Raw genomic sequence first — 27,614 nt, forward strand, 5'->3', positions numbered from 1 at the left:
TTTTGAAAATGTAAAAAAGCAGAATGTTTCTTGTGATGGGTAGGTTTAGGGGCAAGGGCAGTATGTGTGTGATGGGTAGGTTTAGGGGTAGGGGCAGTGTAGGGGGATAGAATGAAACGGCGTTGATAAACACGCTAAAAAGCGATTATGCGTCTCGATAGCACGCCAAAATGGCATAGCGAATTGGTGTGTCATTCATACGCCATTTCATGAGATCAGTCTGTAATTTTCTGTGAAACTGCTTAAAAAACCTGGATTATGAAAAGAATCAATAAAAATGCCTTGACTTGCTCATCAAGATACTCTTCAAATGGTACACATATCGGTAGGCAACACTGAGTAATATCTCAGCTAGAAACCTCTGCATTAATGTACTTGTGTAAACTTTTTACACCCAAGGCTGGATTTGAAGTCGCACCTCTAAAGAGCTCATTGATATAGTTGAACCGGTTTCACTCCGCGACAGCCCTCCGCTCTCCTCCATTTCTGCCAGGAAGTTCTTCACAGCCGTACGTGGCTCGAAGGGAAGATTCTGCATGTGTTCGGGCTGGACAGGATACTGCTGTTCCATTCCCATGTGCTCCATCCCAGAGTGGCCGAGGTTAAACTCTGCGCCCATCTTGTAATGCATCAGCCTGTCGTGCGACAGAGAGTCCAGAGTCATGCTCATCTTACTGTCCTCCTTCAACAGGGTGGGAACGCTGCTGGACCCGGCCGCCGACACCGCGGAACTGCGAGGCATGGTGATGTAGTCCGTCTCCATCTGTCCCAGCTGGGGGTGGCCACTCAGGTCGTGGGCACTCAGCTCCTGCTCGCTCTGCCTGGTGCCGTCATCCGTACACAGGTATACCGTCCGCCGCATGTCTGCCGTGTCCATACACTGCTCTCCCAGATCGCCCATGCCCATGCCCATGCCCATGGACATGTGAAGTCCAGAGGGCTGCTGGATGAGGACTTTAGACATGATGTTGCCAGGCAACGTGGAGTAATTGAGCCCCTCGGGACCTTTCTCTTCCTCCTCATCGTTGAGAGAGATGCGGGAGAGGGTGCCGGTGCCGGTGATGGTGGCCGCTCGACAGGAGCCCATGTCTTTGTGGAGGGCTGCAGGTAGAAGGAATATCATTAGTGAAAATGTGTGATACAAAAACATACGCTGTGCTTTAAATGTTGATAAAGAACTGATTTAAAAGCACAGTTAACCAAGCAACTGTTGACCCTATGCCCCCAAAACATGTGACTAAAAAACTATAAAGCAACAATTCCAGCTGTTACCAAAAAAAAAAAGGCAGATTCAAAATAGAATACCGATTACACTAGACATTAAAGTAACTTTACAACTACATGTCAACTAACTAGGGCTTCCCCCGACTAAAGATTTTTCTAGTCGACTAATAGTTGTACATTTAAAGGGTTAGTTCACCCAAAAATGAAAATTCTGTCATCTTAATTACTCACCCTCATGTCATTCGACACCCGTAAGACCTCCGTTCATCTTCGGAACACAAATGAAGATATTTTTGTTGAAAGCTGATGGCTGAGAAAGGCTTCAGACAGGCCTCCATTGGCATTCAGTACATTTACACTCCCAAGACCCATAAAAGGCACTTAAAACTTTGTTACAAAGTCCATCTCACCACAGTGGCTCTACAATAATTTTACGATGCGACGACAATAGTTTTTGTGCGCAAAAAAAAATCAAAATAACGACTTTATTCAACCTCTTCTTGTCTTCCGTGTGTGCCTCCACGACGCATGCGCGAGAATATGACGTAGCGCCGGGGTTCGGGAATCCATGAAATGCACACTTTAACCCCAATTTTGAGAACTACGCCGAGACCTAAAGCACGATCAATGTAGAATCCAACAGCTTAGATACGCGCGTCTTCCTCTGCTTGTAAACAAATCGCTTCTGGGTCATGTGTCCGAACGCCGGATCTGCGTCATATTCTCGCGCATGCGTCGTGGAGGCACACACGGAAGACAAGAACAAGTTGGATAAAGGTGTTATTTAGTTTTTTGCGCACAAAAACTATTGTCGTCGCATCGTAAAATTATTGTAGAGCCACTGTGGTGAGATGGACTTTATAACGACGTTTTAAGTGCCTTTTATGGGTCTTGGGAGTGTAAATGTACTGAATGCCAATGGAGGCCTATCTGAAGCCTGTCTCAGCCATCAGCTTTCAACTAAAATATCTTAATTTGTGTTCCGAAGATGAACAGAGGTCTTACGGGTGTCGAACGACATGAGGGTGAGTAATTAATGACAGAATTTTCATTTTTGGGTGAACTAACCCTTTAAGCCCTTAGTCGACTAATCGCACATGTATTTTAATTTAATTACTTACATATATACTGGGGGGCAGAATATATAACCTATTCTGCACTCAAGCGTACACAAAGTAATGATTATGAATGTGTCAGAAAATAGCAAGGAGACTTTTTAATTATTTATTAATAAACTAGTGTTTCCTGTGTCAGTGTCAGCTGCAAAGATGTAGTTGTCGATGCTGACTCGCCATCTCCACTGTATGGTGGACGTGCCTTTAGAGAGAAATACACCTTTCATACGAATGACATAATCAGAGAGTATTTGTTTTTCGAATTGAATTGGTTCGTTTGAAAGTAGACATTTCAAGTTTTCCATATTTCTCAAGTCTGTGAGGCAAGTAGCCTATACGCTGAGTTTCGGTTAATTTTTGTGACGCGCTCCAGTTCACGGAGATCAGAAAGCGAGGCCTGTTTGTTGTCTTTATTTTATTGTGAGTTTACAGAAATAAAAGTAGACGTTATAGTTTTTTCAGTTGTTACAGTTGTTTCTACTGTTATCAGGAAAAATAGCAAATGATCTCCATGTTATGCAGTGAGTGCGCTTATACTTTAACTTCCTCACTCCGCACAAACACTTGAGAGCAAATTTATCTAGGTTAAATTTAGAGTTATGTAAAGCTGCTACTACTAGTCGATGGATGATAGGCGAACGTTTGGATTTCCTGCCCGACTGTAATTACCACAAGGACCCGACGTTAAGGATCTGTGACTTAGCCACTTTTTTTAACCGACTAATACAATTTTGGTCGACTTGTCCTCTAATAGTCGACTAAACGTTAGTGGACTAGAAGAGGCTATGTCAACTAACTCTCTTTAGAGTATTAGTAAACTGTTAGGTTATGGTTAATAGAATAAGTTGTAAAGTTACTTCTAGTCAGTAGGATGTCTTTTGGGGGATCAAAATAAAGTGTTAGCCGATATTAAGCAGGCAGTCTACTAATACTATAATGAGTAATACCAAAATTATGCCTGTAGAACAAATTAGTTTTAATCTGCAACCATTGTAGTTTAGCTTTTCTTCTACTTAGGTCTTGTTAAAAACTTGGGGGTTGACCTGGTGCTGTTTGAACAACTTCACCACCACGTTTTGCTGTTGAACAGCATGGTTGTGCCAGTCCATCAACACTAACCATTCGAGCTGATCTTTTCAGTAAGGACTATCCACACACAAGCCATACACCCCCTCTCAACACCTGCTGTTAAAGAAATGTGTCCATATTTAGACTGGATTGATTCTGTTCACCTGAAAGAGCTACACACATCTCCAGATGCAATGTCAGAAGAAGCATCAGCACTCTGAGAACAGTCTGTCCTCCACAAATCCATAAGGGAATTACCGCCACTGTTCATAACAGAACAACAAGGAGACCAGAGGACAACAACGCCTGCTTGAAAATCCTCCAGCTCTGATGGTAGTCCACACTAATGCATCACACAACATGGCGTCTGAAGAGCATAGCTGAATACTGATAGAAGAATGCAGAAAGGGCTTCAGGCTCAGGACAAGGACTCTCAGGGTGAATCTCATGAAATCTGTCAACATGTCCTGGTCATGTCCCCAAATGTATATGGTAACACTTTAGTTTAGGGTCCAATTCTCACTATTAACTATTTGCTTATTAGCATGCATATTACTAGGATATTGGCTGTTTATTAGTACTTATTAAGCACATATTATTCTGCATGATCATACTCTACATCCCTTAATCCTACCAATACCTAAACTTAACTACCTTACTAACTATTAAGTAGTAATACGGAGTTTATTGAGGCAAAAGTCATAGTTAATAGTTAGTTAATAGTGAGAATTGGACCCTAAGCTAAAGTGTGACCATATAAGAAAGAAAATGAGTAATGTTGCCTCCAAGCAGCAACCTTCCAATCTCTCTCTTGAATCCAATACGGAAGGGATTTAAACTGCAATTCATCGACTGGCCTCTAGAGACCGGCTCCAAAATGTAGTTCCATGTTAAAATGTCCAACTTTACAGCAGAATTTTTTTTACAGCCTTGTACAAAAAGTGGTTTTGGTTTATATAACTAGTTTTGCACTTCATAACAACTGTAAGGGGGGTGAATTTTTTATAACGCATCGGTTTAAATTATATAAAGCCTTACATTTCTGCATAATTAAGGGTTTGGCCAGGTGACAGGTGGATTGCCGCTGCTGCTTGCAGCCAGACTCCTCAGTTCCACCCACATTCCGCCGCTTCGCCCATTATTGGTTATCTGGGAGTGACCCGCTGCAAGATGGCGACGGCCAGATCTGCCCACTTTGGGCTTCAAAAATGCTCTTCAGACGGGTGACGTCATGGACACTACGTCTATTGTTTTATACAGTCTATGGTTGCCTCCAAATTCTTATTTTTTAAATGCAAAAAAATATATAAATTCAGAATTAAAAACATTTAGAATTTAAATTAATATGTAAATGCTTTTTTTTACTGTATAAAAATGTATGCAATATAACAATAAAAAATGTATTGTGATGAGAAAATCACTAATAGGTATTTTTCGGAAGTATGTTAACATAAATACATGAAAAAAATGTATAATTCTTTTTAGGATTATTTTTATATTTAGGGGTAAAATATGACCTGATTTTCATGAGACTCGCCCTTCTTGTTTTTGGTAGTTAAAGTAAAAGCTTGGATTAAAGTTGTATTATGCTATCCTAATGAAGGACACACCATGTCACACAATACCACCTCTGAGCTGATCTTAATCCAGTTTTAATAAAGAACACTATAGAGTCAGAGCGCTGTTATATTACACTTAATTTCAAAAGAAAAACAAAAGGGTTAGCGAATTGTGTTACTTGCTGCATTTCAGGGCTGCAGTGTAGGCTAATTATTTGATCTACTGTGCCCTTGTTACTCAACTGTGGTTTATAATTTATTTATTTATCTAAATAGCATTTGCCATAAGTGAAGATTCACCAAAAAAAAAACCACAACAACATTCAAACAACTGTCATGACATCTGATTATGCAGTTAAGGTGGCTCATATCGATGTCAAAATGAGCTCTGGCTGTGAGAAGTGACAGGAAATTTGATCAGTTGCTTGGTTTCTATTTATGTGGCGTCACACTGTGTAGCCCCACCCATAGTGGAATCTAATTGGTCTTAATCCCACACATAACTGTCTAATTGACTGTGCTTGTGTTGTATCATGCAAAATTTTCACCTTCGGTGCAGCCAGACAAATGTGGAAATGTGATAAGAGCCACCATGTTGTCTAGGGGCATAACGTCACTACATAAAACCTGAAAAATGTCTTTAATGAAGGCTTCATGCTGTTTTGAACTTTGTTGGCTGGATTTCAGAAGAATAGCATTTTTTTAAACAACATTTTTTCAGTATAACAAAAAAAACTATTCTGCCAAGACCTTGAAACAAAAATCTTGTTTTGAACGAATTTCAAGTGACTAGCTTCATTGTTCTTCACCAGCCGTTTACTTAGGGGAGACAATTAAACAGAACACTCATGGATTCATGATTATTCCATACGGCAGCTTTGATAAAGAGGAACTAAAGATAAAAGAGAATAACATATGTGGAATAAAATACTTATGATCAATTGTGATTTTGATGTGTACAACATCAATATAGGAACATCTTTTAAAATATTTTTTTTTTTTACAGAAGTCCTTTAGAGACATACAAGTGTTTTACGAAACTTTAAAGCCTGAAATTGCCAGCACATTTGTGTGCTTTATAATTTAAACAACATTACATTTTAATTAGGTTTAGGTATTAATACAATGACAGAAATTTAAAAAAGTCCATGAATTTAACATTCTGTGAAACTAAAAAGAGTCCAAAATGTCCAAACAATGACAATGTATGCATCAGTATTTAGCAAAAAAAAACCCAAAAAACTACGCTTTATCTATGAAAACGACATTGGATGATTATCCTGGTCCCACTGGGACTTCTCTAAGATTCTGATGTGCAACCCGAATGTTTATTCTCTTGGGCCTTTTTTGGCCCAGGAGAGTAGAAGTAATTAGGAAACGCATTAATAGTGCACCATCTGTTTCTTACCTGATCGACATGCGATGTCCACGTCTTTCTCGAAATCCGTCTGTGGAAAAAAGAGAAGCAGACAAAGCCATTGTAAAATTAGACATGCACGAGGAGTTCGATTTAGACAGTGCTAAAACATAAAAACTAAAGCTTAAGTTTAACTTTGAAAGTCCCAGCCATAAAAGGATTTTTCCTGTCTAATCGACCATGTAAAATCAGAATAATACATCAGTTAGGTAATACAGTCCAACATATCTACGCTATCATGGGGTTATTCTCAAATTGTACGATTTTGCTGGCTTGTGTCTGCAGTCTAACCACGTCCCACAGCCTCACAGAGAAAACAACAGTCTGTCGGAAGCATTTATATATAGAATCAGATTATTCAGGTATCACAATAGAGGAGCCATCGACAGTGGCGAATCAAAGACAGTCTGCACATTGGAGGCCTCATTATAGTGAAATGCTTCTAGTTAAGAAGCTTTAAATCAAAACATAAATGAGAACTGTGATCATTATGTGCCAGTGGTTCTGCGCGGGTCGCACATCTCCGGAACCATTTTAACAGCAATTACTCCCTCTAGAAAGTGAGGGATGAGAAAGACTGGTGTGAAATATGAAAAATGGGTCCCGTCTGAGAAAGCCAAAGGACATGGATTTGCTCGTATGAATTAGGCAAAGACAATTTTCCATATCCTGTCATAACTAGGGGTCTCTACAGAAGACTTGGATTTGGACTCGATTGATTATTGATTATCTTTACGCTGACATTTTTTGAATCTCTCAGGTTTCATAAAAAATATCTTCATTTGTATTTGGAAGTTGAATGGAAATCTAACAGGTTTGAAACGACATGAGGGTGACAGAATTTACATTTTTGGGTGGATTACCTTATAAATACAGTAAGCTAAGTCTTGGATAAACTATATCGCAAATCGCATTGTTTACATCAACGATACATATCGTTACATTTTTATATCGCGATATAACGATGTATCGTTACACCCCTAGTCATAACTGTATAAGCAATAAAGGTCCTTGCACTCTGAAGTCTGAAACTTTCGTATGCGTCATCCCAAAAATTATCTGGCTCTGAATTGTCAAAACATCTCTAAAAATACTTGCTACAGATGCTAAAAACGCAGAAGACGGACGAAAGTTTCGGAGGCAGTGTGTAAACGTGATTGACACATCGTGAGGTCGTATTTATTTTTTAACGTGCAAGAATTTCGGACTTTAGGAAGTGTGCAAGGACCTTTACACTGCATTCACACGGGGCGTCAGCGTTAATGCTTCTCATTTACTTTGAATGGGTGGTCATGTGTTGTCGAACTGAATTGTGGGTTCCGTCGCGTCAATGTAGGCAACAGCCAATCAGATTGCCTGTGCAAATACCCTAGCGCAGACACTAGTCAAGTAATGCGATTGGCTGTGGTCACTATGACGGACCAAGCTTCAAACACGCCTTCCGTCAAGCATAGACTCATATAACAAAGACTCATACTAGGGAAAAGAGCTCTATAGCATCAAGAGACTAACAGCACATAAATCTAATAGCATCACGCCAGATGCAAATGTTTTATGAGAAGAGCATATTCCAGCTGTGACTGTACAGTGTAAGAATACTAAACTCTCAGGAGTCTTGTTTCTTACCATGATCTGTGCATGCCCGTTGGGGAATGTTCCAGTCGCGTCAGCATTAATGGGGTCTTGACAGTTTCTTAGGCGACATCTGAAGGCATCTTGAACCTGTGAACCATCATTTTAGTCATTGTTGAACCTCAGCATCAACATCTGTTATCACAATGTACAAAACATTTCAGAAAGGCGCATTGCTTCAGGATTTGTTCGGAAAGATTTTTCAAATGTTTTTGAAAGAATAGTCTCTTTTGCTTACCGAGGCTGCATTTATTTGATCAGAAATACAGTAAAAAGTATTATTGTGAAATATTATTACAGTTTTTTATGTTAATATTTTTTTCAAATGAAATTGATTGATTTTAACATGCAGATTTGATGCTCAAGAAACATTTCATAACATTATGACTGATTAATATTTTTGTGGCCGTAATACATAATACACTTATGGAAAAAGTGTAGCGCCCTCGCCTCTCGCAGTTCAATATTTTAATACATTTTAACATTAAACATTCAATTTTGATGTTAAATCCACTGTTATATATAGAATTGTGCAACAGTCTATACAGCATTTAATGCAATTACATCAGAAGTAAATTACAGAAAAAATAAGATTAATACCTTACTTGACTTTTTCAGGGGAAAAGTAATTCAATCACAGTAATTGATTACTGAGTAATGAGTTACACACAACACTGGTAATATTACAAACAAGATGTTAATCGACGGGGAAAAATGTAGGTATTTGATTTTATTATCAGGATTTAATTAGATTCGAAAAGTGTACCAGAAGGGGTATAACAGACGTGATCTCTAAATTACAGATAAAATGAAAGGGCGTGGTGATGTGAGCCCAAAAGGAAAGTAGTTTCAGAGGCAGCGGGATCATCAGAGATTCAGGGATTCATCTGGGGATCAGTAGGACACTGGCAGATTTGAAGGGTGAGTATGACTTATTTGGCTGCCTGGTCTGAAAGTGGTTTTGTGAAATTAGATGCACACCAGTGAATCACACCTACTAGTACTCATGGTGGCTGACTTTCTTTCTTCTGTTTTAATTGTATGGTAAAACAAACAAAAAACGAAATCCTCTTTTGTGTTTCACAGAAGAGAGAAAATCATACAGGCTCGGACATGTTGGTCATTAAATATACCGGGTGAGCTATTCATTTAATGAAAACTGGGCAAGGAGTAAAATTAACTGGACCTGTGAAGAAATTATAGATGGTCTGCTGAAATTCTGAAGGAAAAGAGAAGAATAGTAAGGGATTTTAATGGTTCCAGCCCTACCTCTCTTCTGAGGATACAGTGGACCATGACTATGACAAAGCCTTGCAGGGAGTCAAAGACTGCGAAGAGGATCTGGAATAAAATTGAGCGTTTGTCCGTCATGGCCAGCACCGCAGACATCCAGGTGAGAGCTAACAGAGGGAGCACAACACAGGAACTCCACAGGGAGGCCCTGAGACAGAAGGAGAGATGGTGGAATGAACCACAAAAAAAAAAAAACGATTGTGGACTTATAATATTTTTACCCATTCATTTTCTAAATAGGCATAAAAAAAAAAAACATGAACACAATTTAATAAAAAGCTCTTGAACAAGCCAACCAGCTTTCAAATGAATCATAACATTATAGTCTTTGATTTGAATTAAAATCTGAAATCTGAAAAAGACAAAGATCAATTCAATTTGTTTGTGAGGTACTTACTGATTCCACTATATATATATATATATATATATATATATATATATATATATATATATATATATATATATATATATATATATATATATATATATATATATATATATATATATATATATATATATATATATATATATATATTTATATATATACACTCACCTAAAGGATTATTAGTAACACCATACTAATACTGTGTTTGACCCCCTTTCGCCTTCAGAACTGCCTTAATTCTACGTGGCATTGATTCAACAAGGTGCTGAAAGCATTCTTTAGAAATGTTGGCCCATGGGAGGCCATTTTAGTACAGTGAACTCATTGTCATGTTCAAGAAACCAATTTGAAATGATTCGAGCTTTGTGACATGGTGCATTATCCTGCTGGAAGTAGCCATCAGAGGATGGGTACATGGTGGTCATAAAGGGATGGACATGGTCAGAAACAATGCTTAGGTAGGCCGTGGCATTTAAACGATGCCCAATTGGCACTAAGGGGCCTAAAGTGTGCCAAGAAAACATCCCCCACACCATTACACCACCACCACCAGCCTGCACAGTGGTAACAAGGCATGATGGATCCATGTTCTCATTCTGTTTACGCCAAATTCTGACTCTACCATCTGAATGTCTCAACAGAAATCGAGACTCATCAGACCAGGCAACATTTTTCCAGTCTTCAACTGTCCAATTTTGGTGAGCTTGTGCAAATTGTAGCCTCTTTTTCCTATTTGTAGTGGAGATGAGTGGTACCCGGTGGGGTCTTCTGCTGTTGTAGCCCATCCGCCTCAAGGTTGTGTGTGTTGTGGCTTCACAAATGCTTTGCTGCATACCTCGGTTGTAACAAGTGGTTATTTCAGTCAAAGTTGCTCTTCTATCAGCTTGTATCAGTCGGCCCATTCTCCTCTGACCTCTAGCATCAACAAGGCATTTTCGCCCACAGGACTGCCGCATACTGGATGTTTTTCCCTTTTCACACCATTCTTTGTAAACCCTAGAAATGGTTGTGCGTGAAAATCCCAGTAACTGAGCAGATTGTGAAATACTCAGACCGGCCCGTCTGGCACCAACAACCATGCCATGCTCAAAATAGCTTAAATCACCTTTCTTTCCCATTCTGACATTCAGTTTGGAGTTCAGGAGATTGTCTTGACCAGGACCACACCCCTAAATGCATTGAAGCAACTGCCATGTGATTGGTTGATTAGATAATTGCATTAATGAGAAATTGAACAGGTGTTCCTAATAATCCTTTAGGTGAGTGTATATATTATGTTGAAATATAAATATTTTATGTTGAAATTGACTGGCTCCTGACATCGTTTAACAACCTCAGATCTCATGGTTGGTCTGTCTTGAAAGGTTTATATGCTATTGTAAAATATCAATTTGTCTATGGAAAAAAAAATGATGGGGATTTTTACATAAGTCTACTTTAGCGCTCTACAGAACATATATGGTGAAGAGAAGATTTGCCAGTTTCATATCAGATGAAAGCATGCATGTCCAAATTGTCCTAAATTGCCATCATCATCATCATCAAGAGCACACAGGAAACAATAGATTGTTCCAGTAGAGTGTGTCAACATATTACAGACAGAGAACAAGAGCCAGCTGTTCATTTAACACCTCCACAATCTCCTTCCCAGAGGCAAGGGGAAGGGCACACACGCACACACTCTCACATGCAGCTTAATCAGCATTAATCGATTTGCTGAGGCATTGGTGGGCACTTACATGGCATTGCTGGCCGTTGTTGCTGATAAAGCGGTAGTTGAGACAACGCCACATTTGGCACATTTTAAAGTTAGTCCTGTATGGGGCTCGCTCATCTGCCTGCAGGACAGCCAAATAACCAGACAACACAAAGTAAACATATTTACATGGTGATCTGATTCTACCAAAACAGAAGTGTGGATGTTTATTTTGGCAATAGGGCCCTTTGTGGACATCATCTAAAGGTGAAGTGTGTAATTTCTGCACATTTAGTAGCACCAGAATTTGAAATGGTTTGTTTGAGTAGCCGGACTGGGCTGTAAATAATGGTGGCTCTTAGCATGACACTCACAGCTGATTCTGAAATAGTTTGGTGTTAGCATGTTGCTAAGAAAACAACACAATTCTCTAAAAAGCATATGTAGTACACACAAATGCCACATCAAGAGTAGTTTTATTAGATGACGGTAAACAGGTTTTTAATAGCAAAACATCAGTGCATTTTTGAGTAATACACTTTAAGTTTAAGAACAGTAAGGTAAAAAAAAAAAAAGTATCTTACGCTCAAACTAGGCTGAATTGATCTGATCAAAAACAGTAAAAACTGTGATATTCTGAAATAATATTATAATACACTTATTGTAAAAAATATTAGAGTCAGGCAAACCTGAATATTTTTTCAGTGGTGATTATACACTAAAACATTTTAAGCCTTTTTTTTTTTTTTTTTTTTTTTAAGAATTACACCATTCATGGTAAAATTCCATCAAATTGCATGGAAAATCCTTACATAATTTAATTGAATAACTGAGAAATCCTTAATCAATTATTCAATTAAATTGCATAAGGGTTATTCAATTATTCAATTCAATTTGATGGAATTTTACTATTCAATCTTAAAAATTAATCTTAAAAAAAAAAAACTGCTTAAAATTTTTTTGAGTGCATGCAGATTTTTTGCTCAAGAAACAATTTTTTGAAAACTGAAAACTTGAAAATCAATGGTAAATATTTTTGTGGAAACCGTGATTTTTTTCCCCAGGATTTTTTGATGAATAGAAAGTTCAAAAGCCTTTTTTGTCATGTTTGATCAATGTAATGCACTCTTGCTGAATAAAAGTATTCATTAAAAAAATAAATAAAACAATCTTACTGATCCCAAACCTTTGATTAGTAGAAGTGCTTCTTTTCATTAGATCATTTCCACACCTTAGCTATCTAGTTAACTGACAGGACGTCAGAAAAATTTGAAGTTACTGCGAGCTGTTCAACATTTAGCAAGCTGGTTTCCTTATTGAAAATATTTTTTTTAGTAAATTGTCAGGACACCTTTTGAACCTGGAAACTAGGTTTTGGAAAAAATGTTGTATGCATGTTTGCGCAATATTGCTAAATTGCCACTTACCCTGCTCTATGTTTTAGTTTCTTATCCAGGATCCCATCTCTCGAAACCAGTTTATTAAACACCAGAATACCAATAACCATGTTAACCTGCACACACACACACACACACACACACACACACACACACACACACACACACACACACACACACACACACACACACACACACACACACACACACACACACACACACACACACACACACACAATAACACTGTCACAGCACTGACTAAATGTAAAAGCTTTCTTCAAAAAATAAAATTATAGTGCTTTTCAATGCATTTGAGTATTTTACAACTATAGCTTTAAGCTGTACTTTAAAAGTACAACAATACAGATATAAATCTACTGTTTAGTGTTGTGTAGAAGCGTTGTTGTGTGAATCTACGCCACCATTACATCTTAATTCAGTCTAGAAAAAACGACTTAATGATGCATACAGCTAAATGACGGGGGTCACACAATCTTCATACCGTTCTACAATGGAGTGAGGCAGTTTTCCATTTCAACATTGGCACGCTAGACTAGTCCAGTAAATGACATAAAACATTATAAAGGCACTGGTGTGTGTAGTTAAGACTGGTAAATGACTGTAAATAAATAAAGTGTAAAATTACCAGCACCACTGCAGCGGCAGGTCCCACAAATGCATAGAGAAGACCACCTTCCAGAGATAGCCAACAGCTGCAAACACACAAAAAAAACTAGATATCAGCAAATCTTGCATAAAATTTAACATCCGGCATCAACTTAATGGGGCATGGCAGTACACAGTCGTATCGTCCTTGAGTGTCTGGGGATCTGGAGCCATATGCCATGGTTCTACATGAGAGACTTTTAGTGTGGAACAAGAACTCTAAAGAGATCTTAAAACACTGTTTATATCCAGGTATCCTCTGGAGAACAAGGTGGGACTGTTGCAGTCTCTTGGCTCTGACTCACTACTTCATGCTACTGTTTTAATTGGAATTAATTTTCATGTGCTATGTGTGGGCTCTTTTAAGTTTCCGTCTAAACATGAGGAAGTAAAAAAGTAAGTTGCTTACTATTGAGGTGTCCCATATCCTTTTGCTTTTGTGAATCCCATTGAGATAGCGACCACCAAGGCAGGTAATCCTTCAAAAGAGACACAGGAGTGATTATAGACCACATACTGGGTAATCCTTCAGAGCTGGAGACATTCACAGCAGATGTGCAGTAGCTTCAGTCGGAGGTCAAGCATAAGAACAAACCAATGCGAGTGGTGCTTGTGCCAGCTAAAGTATTCTGAATGGATGCTAGAGTGTCCCTATGACTTATGGGATGTTTTATTAAAATTGTTATTAAATAATTAAAGATTAACTTTAAGTAAGCATATCCATGCAGGACCGTCACATGGGCATTTGCCATTCGGGGTCTCTCGCCTCTACAGGGCCTCTCTCCTGGGCTGCATTTTATGTAGTTTGTCTCATTTTTTATTACTTATTACTTTATGTCGTTTTTTCACCCAACAAAATACCTGCTGTCTCTTATTATGTATAATCATGGCCACATAAAAAAACTGCAAATTGTTATTATTCTTCTTTGTATTTCGATATTACGTTCTGCGTGCTCGTTGAGCGTGTGTGTGACCTTGATTCATGTGCATGCATGTCAGTGAGCACGGCATCACACATAATTGTTTGTATACAGAGCTTTACTCAGTCCATTTTAAAATCTATTTTACGCATCTGAAATAGCTCAAACCTTTTTTTTTTCTTTTTACCATACTACTTCCTGTAGCAACCCCCTCGCACACCTCTTGTGATGGCCCTGCATCCCAAAATAGGGGAAATGAGAATATAGCCATGGACATTGCCTTCTTTTTTTTATATTACATTTTTTTATATTATAATTATATTACATTTAGTCAAAAACACTCTCTGATACTGGCTGATATCAAATATGGTACCAACATTTCACGCATCTCTAATCATAAAATGTCTGCAGCACAAACGTGTTTAGGGTTACAGATTTGTTTAATAATTAACCCTAAACATGAGCAACAGTTGCCTTAGCAAACACCACTGCAGATCTTTAAAAGCGCGTCAGGTTTTCAAGTCAGGAACGACATAACTTCTAAATCGTTTGTGACATGAGAGCAGGTACACTATCTACTAAGAATCCCTGGAGTTTTACACTAAAAACCAGCATGTGAAATGCAATTACCACAACTGCTTTTCAACAGAGAGGCTGAAACAATCAAACAGGTCTTGAGCTGAAGTATAATATCATATCGGCTTTCCTTCTAATCCACTCTCTCCATTTCTCTGTCTCTCATCTTTGCTGGTCTCGAGCAGGACTGCCATTATGAAAGGGCTCTTTCTGCTCCTGCCACTGTCCCGTGATCTGAATATTAACACCATCGCTCTCGCACTGGTGGCTGAATTTATTGATGCAATCAGCTTGTCTGAAGAACCAGCGATGGGTCTTGTGGGCCTCCTCCCCTTTGCTGAGTCTAACCAAAGCTCCGCCCCTAGCCACCATGCAGTTTCATCCTCAACCAATCACAATGCCACTGTCATTCCCTCAAAGGTAACATTTCGGATGGATGAAAAGAATTAATGAATTGGACCTGGAAACGGCCCATAATGATATGGTTGTTCCATCACAGATATAAACTCTACCTGTGGATTTATAGTTCAGCTGAACAAACACAGTATAGTCTGGCAGATAGTGAGAAGGATGTGCCTCTTGTGTTCCTATGACCTCAGTAGGGGTCATGCAATTAAACAGACCAGCTGTTGGTTTTCTGATCCACAACAGATGTTTCAGATTAGTACTTTTGCACTGAGGCACCATTTATCTTAGACACCGTTTAGTTCAAACAAAATGGAAAAAAGCACTCAAATGAAATGGATTTAACAGACCACTGAATTAACCAAAAAAGACATTACTGCATGGCTGTACTATGGAATTCATTCAGGGAAAAAAAGTTTAGGTTAAAGATTATTTATCCTAAACAGCAGCGGCAGCAACTCAATGCATTTAGGCATTTAGACATGGTCAAAATGAACTGCTGAAGTTCAAATCGAGCATCAGAATGGGGAAGAAAGGTGATTTAAGGCCCTGTTTACACCTGGTATTAAGATGCATTTTGGTCGATCGGATTACAAATGCACAACGCTAAATACAGGCGTAAACGGGGTCTAAAACATTTTGAGCTTCTCCACTTTTGACCACTTCCAGGGATAGTCGAAAACGCATATTCAACTGGATTGCTTTCATAGTGGAAAATGCTTATGTGGTCAAATGTGTTCGAAAAGCATTATAGGACACGTGTTAGCCAGACAGATTTAAACTTTGTCGGCTGAAAAACGTACCAAGCACAATGTTCTCTCACCATTCCTGATTTCTAACACACACTCACAGCATTCAACGTGGTCTTGTGGCTATCAGAGTAGAAACTAAAGTCGCTGTTCTCCGTACGTTTTCCTGCCATCTCTGAGTGTGTTCATATGTAAATTTCACAAGCTTATTTTGTCCATTCGATCGAAAGATCTCAAAAAGGCCATACGATCACCTGCCCATAGACCAGGGGTGTCCAAAGTCGGTCCTGGAGGGCCACTGTACTGCAGAGTTTAGCTCCAACTTGCCTCAACACCTGTCTGGAAGTTTCTAGTGTGCCTAATAAGACCTTGATTAGCTGGTACAGGTGTGTTTAATTGGGGTTGGAGCTAAACTCTGCAGGACAGTGGCCCTCCAGGAGCAGGATTGGACACCCCTGCCATAGACCCTCCCCTCAAAGAAATCAGGACAGAAGTGGTTGAAAGCGGACAAAAGACTGTGTCATGCTAGAGGTAGACATTAACAGAGGTGTAATGATGTGGAAGGTGGCTGCTGGTATCCTTAATTTATTTTTGTCTGGTCGTATTCACTTCTTGGCATCCGTTGTTATGGGAATGGAGTCATGGACTGATACAAAAGCAGGAGCAACAAGTTCATTTAATAGCAGACGTCACATATCAATTCTAACGCCATTAAGCTCTGAGATCCTGAAAAAAACCCCACTTATGAATGGAGCATAACACTATGAATCTAAAATCTGAGTCTTGTTTTATACATGCGATGTGCACTGATGCGAAACACTAATTCAAGAACCGTTTCATGGATACCAATAATATAATTAACCCACCATCAATGTTTATCGAAATAGCCAAACTAATAAACGCTTCACATATCTTCGTCTGTCATGTCTTTTTCCTTTGCACATAGCAAAACACTGCAATGATGGAAAGACAGAGCCTTGTTTGTTGCTAGGTAACTGGAGGGATGAGCGTTTGCTCTTCTGTAATCAATTCGATGTGTGCGTAAAGTGGTCCTGTATAAGAAACCCTGGGGAGGTATGGAACATACGAGACGATATTTAAAAATTACCCACTTACATTGTCCATATTTGAGAAGTAAACACCAGATGCACGATGATGATGATGGAGCAGTAAAATTGCACATTAGTGAAGAAAGCGAGAAAGAGGGAGAGATGTAGAGATACTAGAAGTGTTATGGAGATTCAAGCACTCACCCCATCCCAGGCAGAGGAAGCGTTTCCGAATGAGCCTGGTCCGAACTTTCCCTGTCACAGCCATATAGGACTGCCAAGCTTCTGTCAAAACCCAGCAGAAGGACGCCAGGAAAAAGAAGTGCAGAAATGCAGTTGTCATCGTGCATATGCCCTGTCCATTCAACAGAGAGGGAGAGAGAGAGGGGAAGAAGGGATCAAATATTTTGAAACATTCAAGTCAAGTCCAAATTAGGATTTTTGGACTGTCAATCAAATACCACACTGAGCCAGACTTGAAAGTACTAAAATTCACTCATTAAAAATCATTAAAATTACAGGAAATGTGAACTCACTGAAACCCACCAAGATTGAAAAAATTGTGAGGTACAAAAAATGGCTCCCTCAATGCACCTACTCCCTTTGGTTTTCATTTAAGGTGTCATGAAAAGCCTGTGACTAAACAATAAAGCCGGCAGATAGAAAACATGTTTTGCTCCAGACTCTTCAAGACCATCATTTTGGACTGGGCACTTTGATGGTGTGTTCACAACGCGGTCTTGTGGATATGGTTTAGATAAAAAAAATTATAATAATTTAATTTAGAGAAAATAATGGGGTCATTTTTGAAAGGATGCATTAAACTGATCAAAAGTGTTACAAAAAATTATACTTCAAATACATTTTGTTCTTTTGAACTTTATATATTTCCTCCAAAATACATAGCAGCACAACTGCTTTTAACATTGTTAATAATACATTATTCTTGAGCATCAAATCAGCATATTTTAACGTCTGAATGATCATGTGACACTGAAGACTGGAGTAATGATGCTGAAAATTCCATCACAGAATTAAACTACATTTTAAAATATGAACAGAAAATAGATATATGTGACTCATGCTGGAAAATGTACACAAAATTAGTAATTGTTATTTTCAAATTGTCTATTAAAAACCCTTCAAAATGATTTGTTTGAATTTGACAAAAAATGAATGAGCTACACCTGTTTGAAATCGATAAAGTCAGCAAAGTTAATTTTGAGATAAATCAAGTTCAAGTTTTCTGAAGGTTCTGAAAACAAATTCACCTAGCAACCATTCCTTAATATCCTTGGTAATAACACCAAGTTTGGCACACATCAAGTCAGAACCAAATATCTATAGGAAAAATATCTATTCAACCTTTTTTCCATGATACCACAATTGTTTCATTAACATTAATGAAACAGATAGGCTATATATTAAGACCTACTGTACCGCACGGATGTTTTATAATGTCACACATCAGATGTTTTTCCGTAACAGTTACCCAAACATTTACATAAGACATAACAAATAATGTTTGCGTCAATACTAGCCAACACAGATATTAGCAGTACTGTAATTCTGTGTATTTGTGTATATCAGGATCGCGTGCTGTGAGAGGCGTCTTTGTGCGCATTAAGATCATTTTTCATTGACAAAGGCAAGGTACTCTTCCCAGAAAACATACAAATAAAGATACGTTTAAATGTTTAATTGCTATTTGGAGCATTGGGATCGCGAGACGAGGGCTTATTTTTTTTGTTTGTTGAAAAACCTCAAAATCTACATTTTTAACTTTTACACAATTATCCCATGTGCATTCCGTCTTCTTTTGCCAGCACGGGTCACATATTTCACAATTTTTACTGTATTTTTGAACAAATAAATGCAGCCTTCCATCCATCCATCATCTATTTTCTGTGATAAACTTAATAAATAAATAAATAAAAATGACAGCACTCTGTCAAAATGCTTCCAATTTTAATAGTGAACAAAGAACGTTTTAACCTATTTGGTCTTCGCCAGGTAATATCAATTAGTATGAGAAAATCAGTATGAGCAAGTTTAGTGATATAAACCTGAACATACTGTACTGTGATATTGGTCATATGGCCCAAATTCCATGCTTCTGATTCCAAATCTAGAAAATCTTATTGAAATTAAAACACGTGCTCTGGACATTCTCAACACTTTGTCACCAATAGCGAGCGGACAGAGGGTACGAGATGCCTTTAGCACCAAAAGCACATCTTTCTCACCAAATGGGTATCTTTCCTCACTGAATTTGACAGTCAGTGTCTCTCATGCAAATCTTTTAAGACTGGGATGATCAGCATGTGGCAAAGACACCTCTCTCCTGAAACCGTGTGTAACTAAGTTAAAGGCTCAGGGAAGAAGGCGGTGGGAAACGGCGAACGTTCAAACATACTTTAATTATAAACAAACACAAAATGTTCTGAGTGGGTCACCGAGTGTGCGGTCAAAAAGGCAAGAACAACAAGAAACATAATCTAAATGTTTTTTCTGATGCGAGACTTTAATTTTGGAAGATGTGCATGAAAGCTGTTGAGTCTTCTGTCAGATAAAGTTTTAGTAAAGAGTGCCTGAGAAAAAACATGTTTTCCTGCTGTCAGATGAGATATTGTCAGGCTATATGTCAATGTCATTATTCTAATGTTTTTTTTTTGTTACGAAACAAAGTCTCTCACCTCAGAAAAACAAACTTTCCTGTCCTGTCAGACGTTATACTGTGCTCGTATGTGGAGGTGTGCGCTGCATATCACTACATTATACACCGATCACCGTTCACTGATCCTTCCTAATATTGTGTTGGTCCCCCTTTTGCTGCCAAAACAGCCCTGACCCATCGAGGCATGGACTCCACTAGACCCCTGAAGGTGTGCTGTTGTATTTGGCACCAAGATGTTAGCAGCAGATCCTTTAAGTCCTGTAAGTTGCCCAAAGCATCACACTGACTGCATCAGTCGGCTTGCTTTCTTCCCATAGTGCATTCTGGTGTTCCCCATATAAGCGCACCCGGCCATCCACATGATTCCACAAAACGTGATTCATAGGACCAGGCCACCTTCTTCCATTGCTCCGTGGTCCAGTTCCGATACTCACGTGCCCACTGTTGGCGCTTTTGGCGGTGGACGGGGTCAGCATGGGCACCCTGGCTGGTCTGCGGCTATACAGCCCCAAACGCAACAAACTGCGATGCACTGTGTATTCTGACACCTTTCTATCAGAACCAGCATGAACTTCTTGAGCAATTTGAGCTACAGTAGCTCGTCTGTTTGATCGGACCACACGGGCCAGCCTTCGCTCCACATGTGCATCAATGAGCCTTGGCCACCAATGACCCTGTCGCCGGTTCACCACTGTTCCTTCCTTGGAGCACTTTTGATAGATACTGACCACTGCAGACCGGGAACACCCCACAAGAGCTGCAGTTTTGGAAATGCTCTGACCCAGTCTTTATTTAACTCTATTGTATTAACAAAAGCTAGTTTGGGACTGCTATTTAATAGCCTTAAATTATACTGATTATTCATCAGTATTAGTGATATTCTTACAATTTATTTGTATGCAAAGTAAAGTGGGACGGTAATTGTGTGTGTGTTAACCATTTTTTGTGAAATAAATGTTGCTTAAAAGCAAACCTGCCAGTGGGTGCTGAATGGTTGATGATAATGTAAAATTCCCTCTAAAGTAAACTTGGAGACAAATCCACTGGTAGAGGGAGAACCTGGATGATCATGGCATAGAAGAGAGCTGTGAGTACGGCCGACATGAGCCAGAGACAAGCTGGATGGAACGTAATGAAGACCCGGCTTCCACCTGCTCCCGGTCCACTTGATGTGGCCAAGACGAATGCTGTGAAAATGGATCAACTGGCAGCATGTGATGGGACACCTGATGCTGTTGAGCTCTCTCACACTGCCATAAAACCACAACTCCTGCCATAAAACCACAACTCCTCAGTAAACCAGCTTTCATGAGCACATGCACACAATGTCTGGGAGATTTAGCATGAAGTTCACTGCAAGGGTGCATCTAAAGCCCTATTCGCATGGGATTAGTATAACCTGGTGACCTCTAGTCATTTGTAATAATTGCGGAGGTTGTCTGTGATCTTAATCCTGTGCGAATCGGCCATGTCTGTAATTTGTAAAGTAAAAATTCCAACGCAAATGACCTACCAAATCATATCCGGTAGATAAGTCAGTAAATTTGAGTAAAATCACAGGCTTCGCTTATCCCGTTCTAATTCAGATGTGGGGGGTTGGTAAATTGGGGTTTGTTTCTAAATCACACAAGGTCCCCAGATAATACTAATCCCATGTGAATAGGGCTTAAACCAGACTACTTCTGGACCAATGTTCCCTTCACCAATCAGCTAACACCGTTCCTTGACTTCCAGAATTAGAGGGACACAATGGTTATATAATATGTATAATCTCTACAAATAGTATACAATTTTTTGGATCTTTTTGTCTATTGATACAATACCATTCTAAAGTTTAAGGTCAGGAAGTTTTTTGTTTTTTTTATAAATTAATTACTTTTATGCATTAAATTGATCAAAAGGGACAGTAAATACATTTAAAATGTTACTAAAGATTAAAAAAAAATAATAATGCTGTTATTTTGAACTTTATACTCATAAAATAATCCTGAAATATTAAGCAGCACAACTGTTTTCAACATTGATGATAATAATAAGAAATGTTTCTTGAGTGGCAAATCACTAATAGGATAGTTTCTGAAGATCATGTGACACTGAAGACTGGGAGTATTCAGTTTTGCATCACAGGAATAAATTGCATTTTAAAATATATTATAACAGAAAACACTTATTTGAAATTGTAATATTTTACAGTGTTACTGTTTTTACTGTATTTTTGATCAAATAAATGCTGCCTTAGTGAGCATTAGAGACGTGAGTCGCCTTGGTGAAAAATAAATATAACAAAATTTATACATTTATTTTATGCTAAGTATAGACAAATTTACTGTTTGTAAATACAGGATGCGTGCAGCTAAATTGCAGAAAACCAAGGGGAGATAGCGTTTACGTATAGAAAACAAAATCGTTAGATTTAAAAAGATTATAGATTATTTATAGATGTATATATTTATAGATGACTAATTATAGATTATTAGATGTTATTTTCAAAATGTTGTCCGCATATTACAATAGTTTGTCACCCAGCGATAGGGCTGTGCCGCACCACAGGGGTGGCTGAGTATTACCTGCGGTGGTCAGCCAAAACGGGGAAATATAAAACATATTTAACTGAAAATGAACTCTTATATAATTTATATATTACCATTTATTTATTTATTTATATCTTAAAACTTAATCTTAACTTTTCTCAAATTTCACATTAAACCAATGTGTTTCATACATTATAACACTTTCCAGATCGTCTGAACCTGTGTGACGTCAGGGTGATGTAGGCTATAAAAAGTACATTTACATATTTATGCACTTAATATAAATACCTTGCTATTGTACTTTTGGTATACTAAATGTATATACTTAAAGTCTGTTAAATTGGAACAATTAATTTTGTACTTAATGCACTTTAGTTATCCGGAAGTAGTGCTGAGGTCCAAATAAAGATATACTTAAGTATATTTGATTGTGCTAAAATGGAACTATTGCAAGTAAACAGTGATCATACTATTCTTCCTAAAAGTGATATTAAAAACCATTTTAGGCTTAATATTCAGAAATGTGCACTGTGCAAAAATAAAGTTTAATTATAATATTTATATCAGTAAGTCTCAAGCCATATATCAGTAAATATGTTAATAGATTTGTAATATACCTAGTATGAAACTGATACTATTTTACTGATACTATTTTACTATTTGTAAAATACATTTTGGCCCTGTTTACATCTGATGTTAATATGCTTTTTGGTTTATCCGATCACAAGTGGACGACGCTAAATACAAGTGTAAACGGGGTCTAAAACCTTTTGCGCTTGTCCACTTTCGACCACTTCCAGAGGTAGTCGAAAACACTGGACCGGATTGCTTTCGTAGTGTAAATGCTCATTTGGCATTTACTCATACTGACCTAATGCGTAAACATTATGAGACACGCGCTAGCCAGACGGGATTTAAACTTTGTCGGCTGGAGACCCAAGTTTGGTTTGAAGACGAAAAACGTACCAAGCACAAAGTTCTCTCACCATTCCTGATTTCTAACCCACACACGTTCAACGTGGTCTTGCGGCTGTCAGAACAAAAAACGAAACTGCTCTCCGTATGTTTTCTCTGGTCGCGTTCAAATGTAAATTGCGCAAGCGAATTTTTGTCCATTAGATCGAAAGATCTGAAAAACGCATACATTTACCCACCCATAGACTCTTCCCTCGAAGACATCAGGACAGAAGTGGTCGAAAGTGGACAAATGAGACGGATTAAAACACCAGCTGTAATGTGAGCAATGCAAATGTGTCTCCCTTGTCTTTTTGTGATCTGATTGACCAAAACGCATCTTAATACCAGGTGTAAACAGGGCCTTTGCTATAGGTATTTTTCACTAGGGCAGAACTGTATGTCAAAGCAGAAGTAGGCCTACTATGCCACGCTAAGGGCTACATATCTAACATTTCAGCTAAATTGTCACAAAAACACTTAGCGTTGTCTATTTATACTCCACTGCTGGAAAATACTTTAAACTACAGGTAGATGCATCAAGACATTTACAACTGGATCTTAGCTGCACATTTTCAGAGGCATTTCTAGGTGTCGTTCCATTTTCTGCCTGATGCTAGCTGCTTAGCAAACAAGATGGGAGGTGATGTGGCTCACGGCACATGCATGTCACCGCAGGACCTCGCAGCCATATGGGCCAGTGCTAATGACTGATGAAGAAACACTTATGCCACAGAGCATAAATTAACTGCTATAAATATAGTATCGATTGACACTCTTAACAAGTAGCTTGCACGTTTAGGCAAACACACATAGCGAAATACTACAAACAGAACAGAAACGAAGCGTACTTCCTCAGGTCTCCTATTTAGATAACATCACACGGAGGAACAAGGTGCAGTCAGATCACATTTGAAGGTATCTGAAGGCACATGAAAGCTCCTGACCTGAGTGGGAATTTGACTTGTATCTTTAAGTACCAAATGTACTATATCTGTATGCGTGTGGGTTTGCCTGAAGAGCTGGGCAGCAGAGGAAGCGGAGGGGGTGGCACACAGCCTCAGCTGAAATCCTGAGTACACACTGCCCTTTACAAAGGCAAATTGCCGGGAGATATTGAGCCCACTGTGTCTGTATCCATGGCAACAGAGGAAGTTCAAGAGAACAGTAAAGAACAACATAGCTGACGTAAAGGAAGGCGTGCATGTATGTCGAAGGGCTGGTGCTGGCGTGCTCGGCTGGGATACATGAGCGTGAGGCCAGGGAGGGTTCCAGGCATTAACTATAAGGTTAGAGAGTTCATTTTCATACATGGACAACGACTCTCTGGTGTCTTGCTAACTCACTTCAATAAGCTTCCGGGCACACAGTTTGAGGTCGAAGCGAATATGAAAATAAACAAGCCTATATAATACGCTTCAAATTATGAGAAATATTAAATCACGGCAAACAATAGTGCCTAATGAGATTCATTTATGTATACAGCTGGGTTTTCATTTATGAAACTGCATGCTTGAACTCTGTGCCCATTATGTCGATTCGATGCCTCTACACTTTAATACAATGCAATTAACTAATACGTTAATGTAATGAGTCGAAAGCAACTCACAAATGAGAAATAGAACATTAATAAGGAGATATCCTAAAGCTTTAATTGTAGAATAACTTGTTTTACAAGAGTGTGCTCTGTTGAAGTTCACAATATGAGTTTTATAATAAAATAAAATAATAAAGAAAAGAAGAGAAATCCATGATGGTTAAAATAGTGTTGGAAAATATAAAGGCTTCAGAATGCAAATTTTTGCTGAGCATTTTTATCAGACTCCTATGTTTAGGTTCAGTAATTTCACTTAAACAGCAATGAAAAGGTTATTAGTCAGTTATTGAAAAGTTATTAGCAAAACTCACTATAGTCAATTTATTGATATTTAAGTTGAATTGTCTTTTGCTGCAAAACCAGTCAAGTCTGTGTTTTTTTTGTTGTTGTTGCAAAAACCTCTGCTTCTCTTGTCGTGGGTGGGAATAGAGCTGTTCTTTTATGTAGGTTATGTCAGTTTCTGTCAGTTACAGCAGCACACGAAACACTGTTGTGTTTACATGCTAGTCACAAAATCCTGTCATTGCCACTGTAACAATTTTCTTTAGCCTTAGAACAGGCAGAATTATGAGGTTGACGACGTTTCCTGTTAAAACTCTTGAAACTACCACAGGTTCATCCATTTAATCGTACTCCTCCATCTTGTTTAGTTAAAAATCTCTTTAAACAGGATAAAAACTTGCAGCTCGATAATAGAACTCACACGCACAATGTTATTCATCTAGAAATCATATGACTCGAATCCCGTCTTCTGATTGGCTCTGTAGACTTACAGGCTTTACGAAGGGAAGTGGCTTTTAGAAGGTTCTGCCAACAAACAGGTATTTCTGAATGGGCTGAGACTGGGATTTAGCCGGTATACGTATACTATGTACGGCGAGCATTCACTCAATATCGTTATCTAATTTTTGACGGCGGTGGCGTATAGTCTTCATATATATTTTTATATTAGATCATAGTTACATGTATTGTCATTCTGCAGAGTATAAGTACAGAGCCAGTGAAATGCAGTAGTTCCCCAAGGGCCATTTTCCTGGTTGCATTCGCTCCGCCAATAGGAACTCTGGAGGGACGTAAGCCACGCTTGTTGTTGTGACAGCACTGCAGACTTTTATTTTGATGGCGCTGAGAACGCTAGAGCCTGAGCACACAGTGCTCACACTCTCCATTAGTTTATGATCTGTTTAACAGTCCTGTCGAATACGTTATTAGATAGAAATTTTATACACAAGAAAGTATTGTATATGAAAAAGTATTAGCGTTTGCCGTGTGGTTGATGTCCAATGCTAGCTGAACAGAAATCAAGCGTATAGCGTCAGTTCTGGCAGGTAACGTTAGTCAAGCTTGCATCAGCTGACTGTCAGCTGATCACGTCTACCTATAGAAATACGACATCTATCACAGCATACATATATATATAGCTCCTCAGTACTATCAGCAGCTATCACGTTTCTCCAGAGCTCATTTACCCACCTCCACCCCAGCTCCTCCTCTCGTCCAGTCAGGATTTGGTATTCTAATTCCCCTTGAATCAGACTAAATTCCTGAATTATTTTGTACATTTAATATCAACAATGATTATGTTGGTTCTGTTCGGTTTACCCTTAGGGGGGTTATTGCTGCTATCCCTGCTCTTATCCATGCTAGACTGCATGGATGGACAGGGAGTTCTTGCCCAGAACAGAACCATACCGGCAATACAAACGATATGCTAATGATCAGTCAATCATCTTTGACGATAGTGGTCCTGACAGAAATAAATAATCATGTTTCGCTTGGTCCAAAGTTGTGTTGGATTTTATCCTTAGCATAAAGGTTGAGAGGTCAATCTATCACTGTTTTTCATGTTCATAGAGTAAGTTTGTGGAGTAAATATATAGGCTATAATCTGTGCGTTTACACAGCTTTCTTAAAAATGGCGGTTGCTGGTGTTTTGCTTGTATTCGGCCAATCAGCGTACACTTGCGTCACTGGAAGTTCTTATTGTGCTGGGTTAGACCCTACTCTGAAAAAGGAGCTAAATTAGTTCCCCCAGAGGATGTTCCTAGAACTAAAACCGTTCCTAGTTCATTCGGTACGAACACACCTAAAAGCGGGTACTTCCACGAAAGCCCCTACTATTCCTGCCCTTTATGTTTTTTGTTTTTTTTTTCATTTCTGTGTATGCATTTGTCCTATTACACTTTGATACTTTAAACAGCAATGCTCTCTTGGTTTTTATAGGGATGTGTTCACTTTATTCTATCACAGCACTCACACGTTGCGCAGGGACCAAGCTGTCAGAAGATATATATAGAATACTGTCTTCCTCACAAAGCTCAACTAAAAGGCTGGGGGAAAAATACTACCCCAGATAACATCTACAGATGCCAATGTCATAAGTTTGCCAGTGCAGTAGGTCAGTTTGCCCATTAAGCTGTCGTTAATTATTTATCATTCAGCTGTTCAAACATGAAAAAGACTGACTCATTTTACCCCAAGGCACAGTTATAGATAAAACAAATTAGAGCATGTTTTTTTTATTTAAAGCTATCTCTATAGATCATCAAAGTGGCTGATGAAGCATTCAAATCCTTGACTTTAAGCCTAATAATTTGATCTGTGAGTCATCGTCGCGGTTTCTTATCAACAGAGAATCCTTTCATTTCAGATGATTCTTCGAGGGAGCTTCAATATTCTCTTTGAAGATCAGATTAAATGATGC

The 27,614-nt window shown here is 38.6% G+C and overlaps 1 protein-coding gene across 2 annotated transcripts in view; it reads right to left on the reverse strand.

Moving 5' to 3' along the window:
• adgrb3 (adhesion G protein-coupled receptor B3) overlaps positions 1 to 27,614 on the reverse strand; it is a 228,406-nt gene that overhangs the window by 4,634 nt on the left and 196,158 nt on the right. For both annotated transcript variants that reach the window (XM_079843690.1, XM_079843689.1), the window contains exons 20-28: positions 17,356 to 17,506; positions 13,862 to 13,931; positions 13,433 to 13,499; positions 12,817 to 12,902; positions 11,433 to 11,531; positions 9,285 to 9,456; positions 8,010 to 8,105; positions 6,375 to 6,414; positions 419 to 1,101 (exon numbers count right to left, since the gene is read on the reverse strand). In XM_079843690.1, the coding sequence (XP_079699816.1) occupies positions 419 to 1,101; positions 6,375 to 6,414; positions 8,010 to 8,105; positions 9,285 to 9,456; positions 11,433 to 11,531; positions 12,817 to 12,902; positions 13,433 to 13,499; positions 13,862 to 13,931; positions 17,356 to 17,506 (1,464 nt within the window). The remainder of the gene's footprint in view (positions 1 to 418; positions 1,102 to 6,374; positions 6,415 to 8,009; positions 8,106 to 9,284; positions 9,457 to 11,432; positions 11,532 to 12,816; positions 12,903 to 13,432; positions 13,500 to 13,861; positions 13,932 to 17,355; positions 17,507 to 27,614) is intronic.

The sequence above is a fragment of the Gobio gobio genome (genome assembly GCF_949357685.1).
Source record: "Gobio gobio genome assembly, chromosome: 18".
Classification (NCBI taxonomy): Eukaryota; Metazoa; Chordata; class Actinopteri; order Cypriniformes; family Gobionidae; genus Gobio; species Gobio gobio.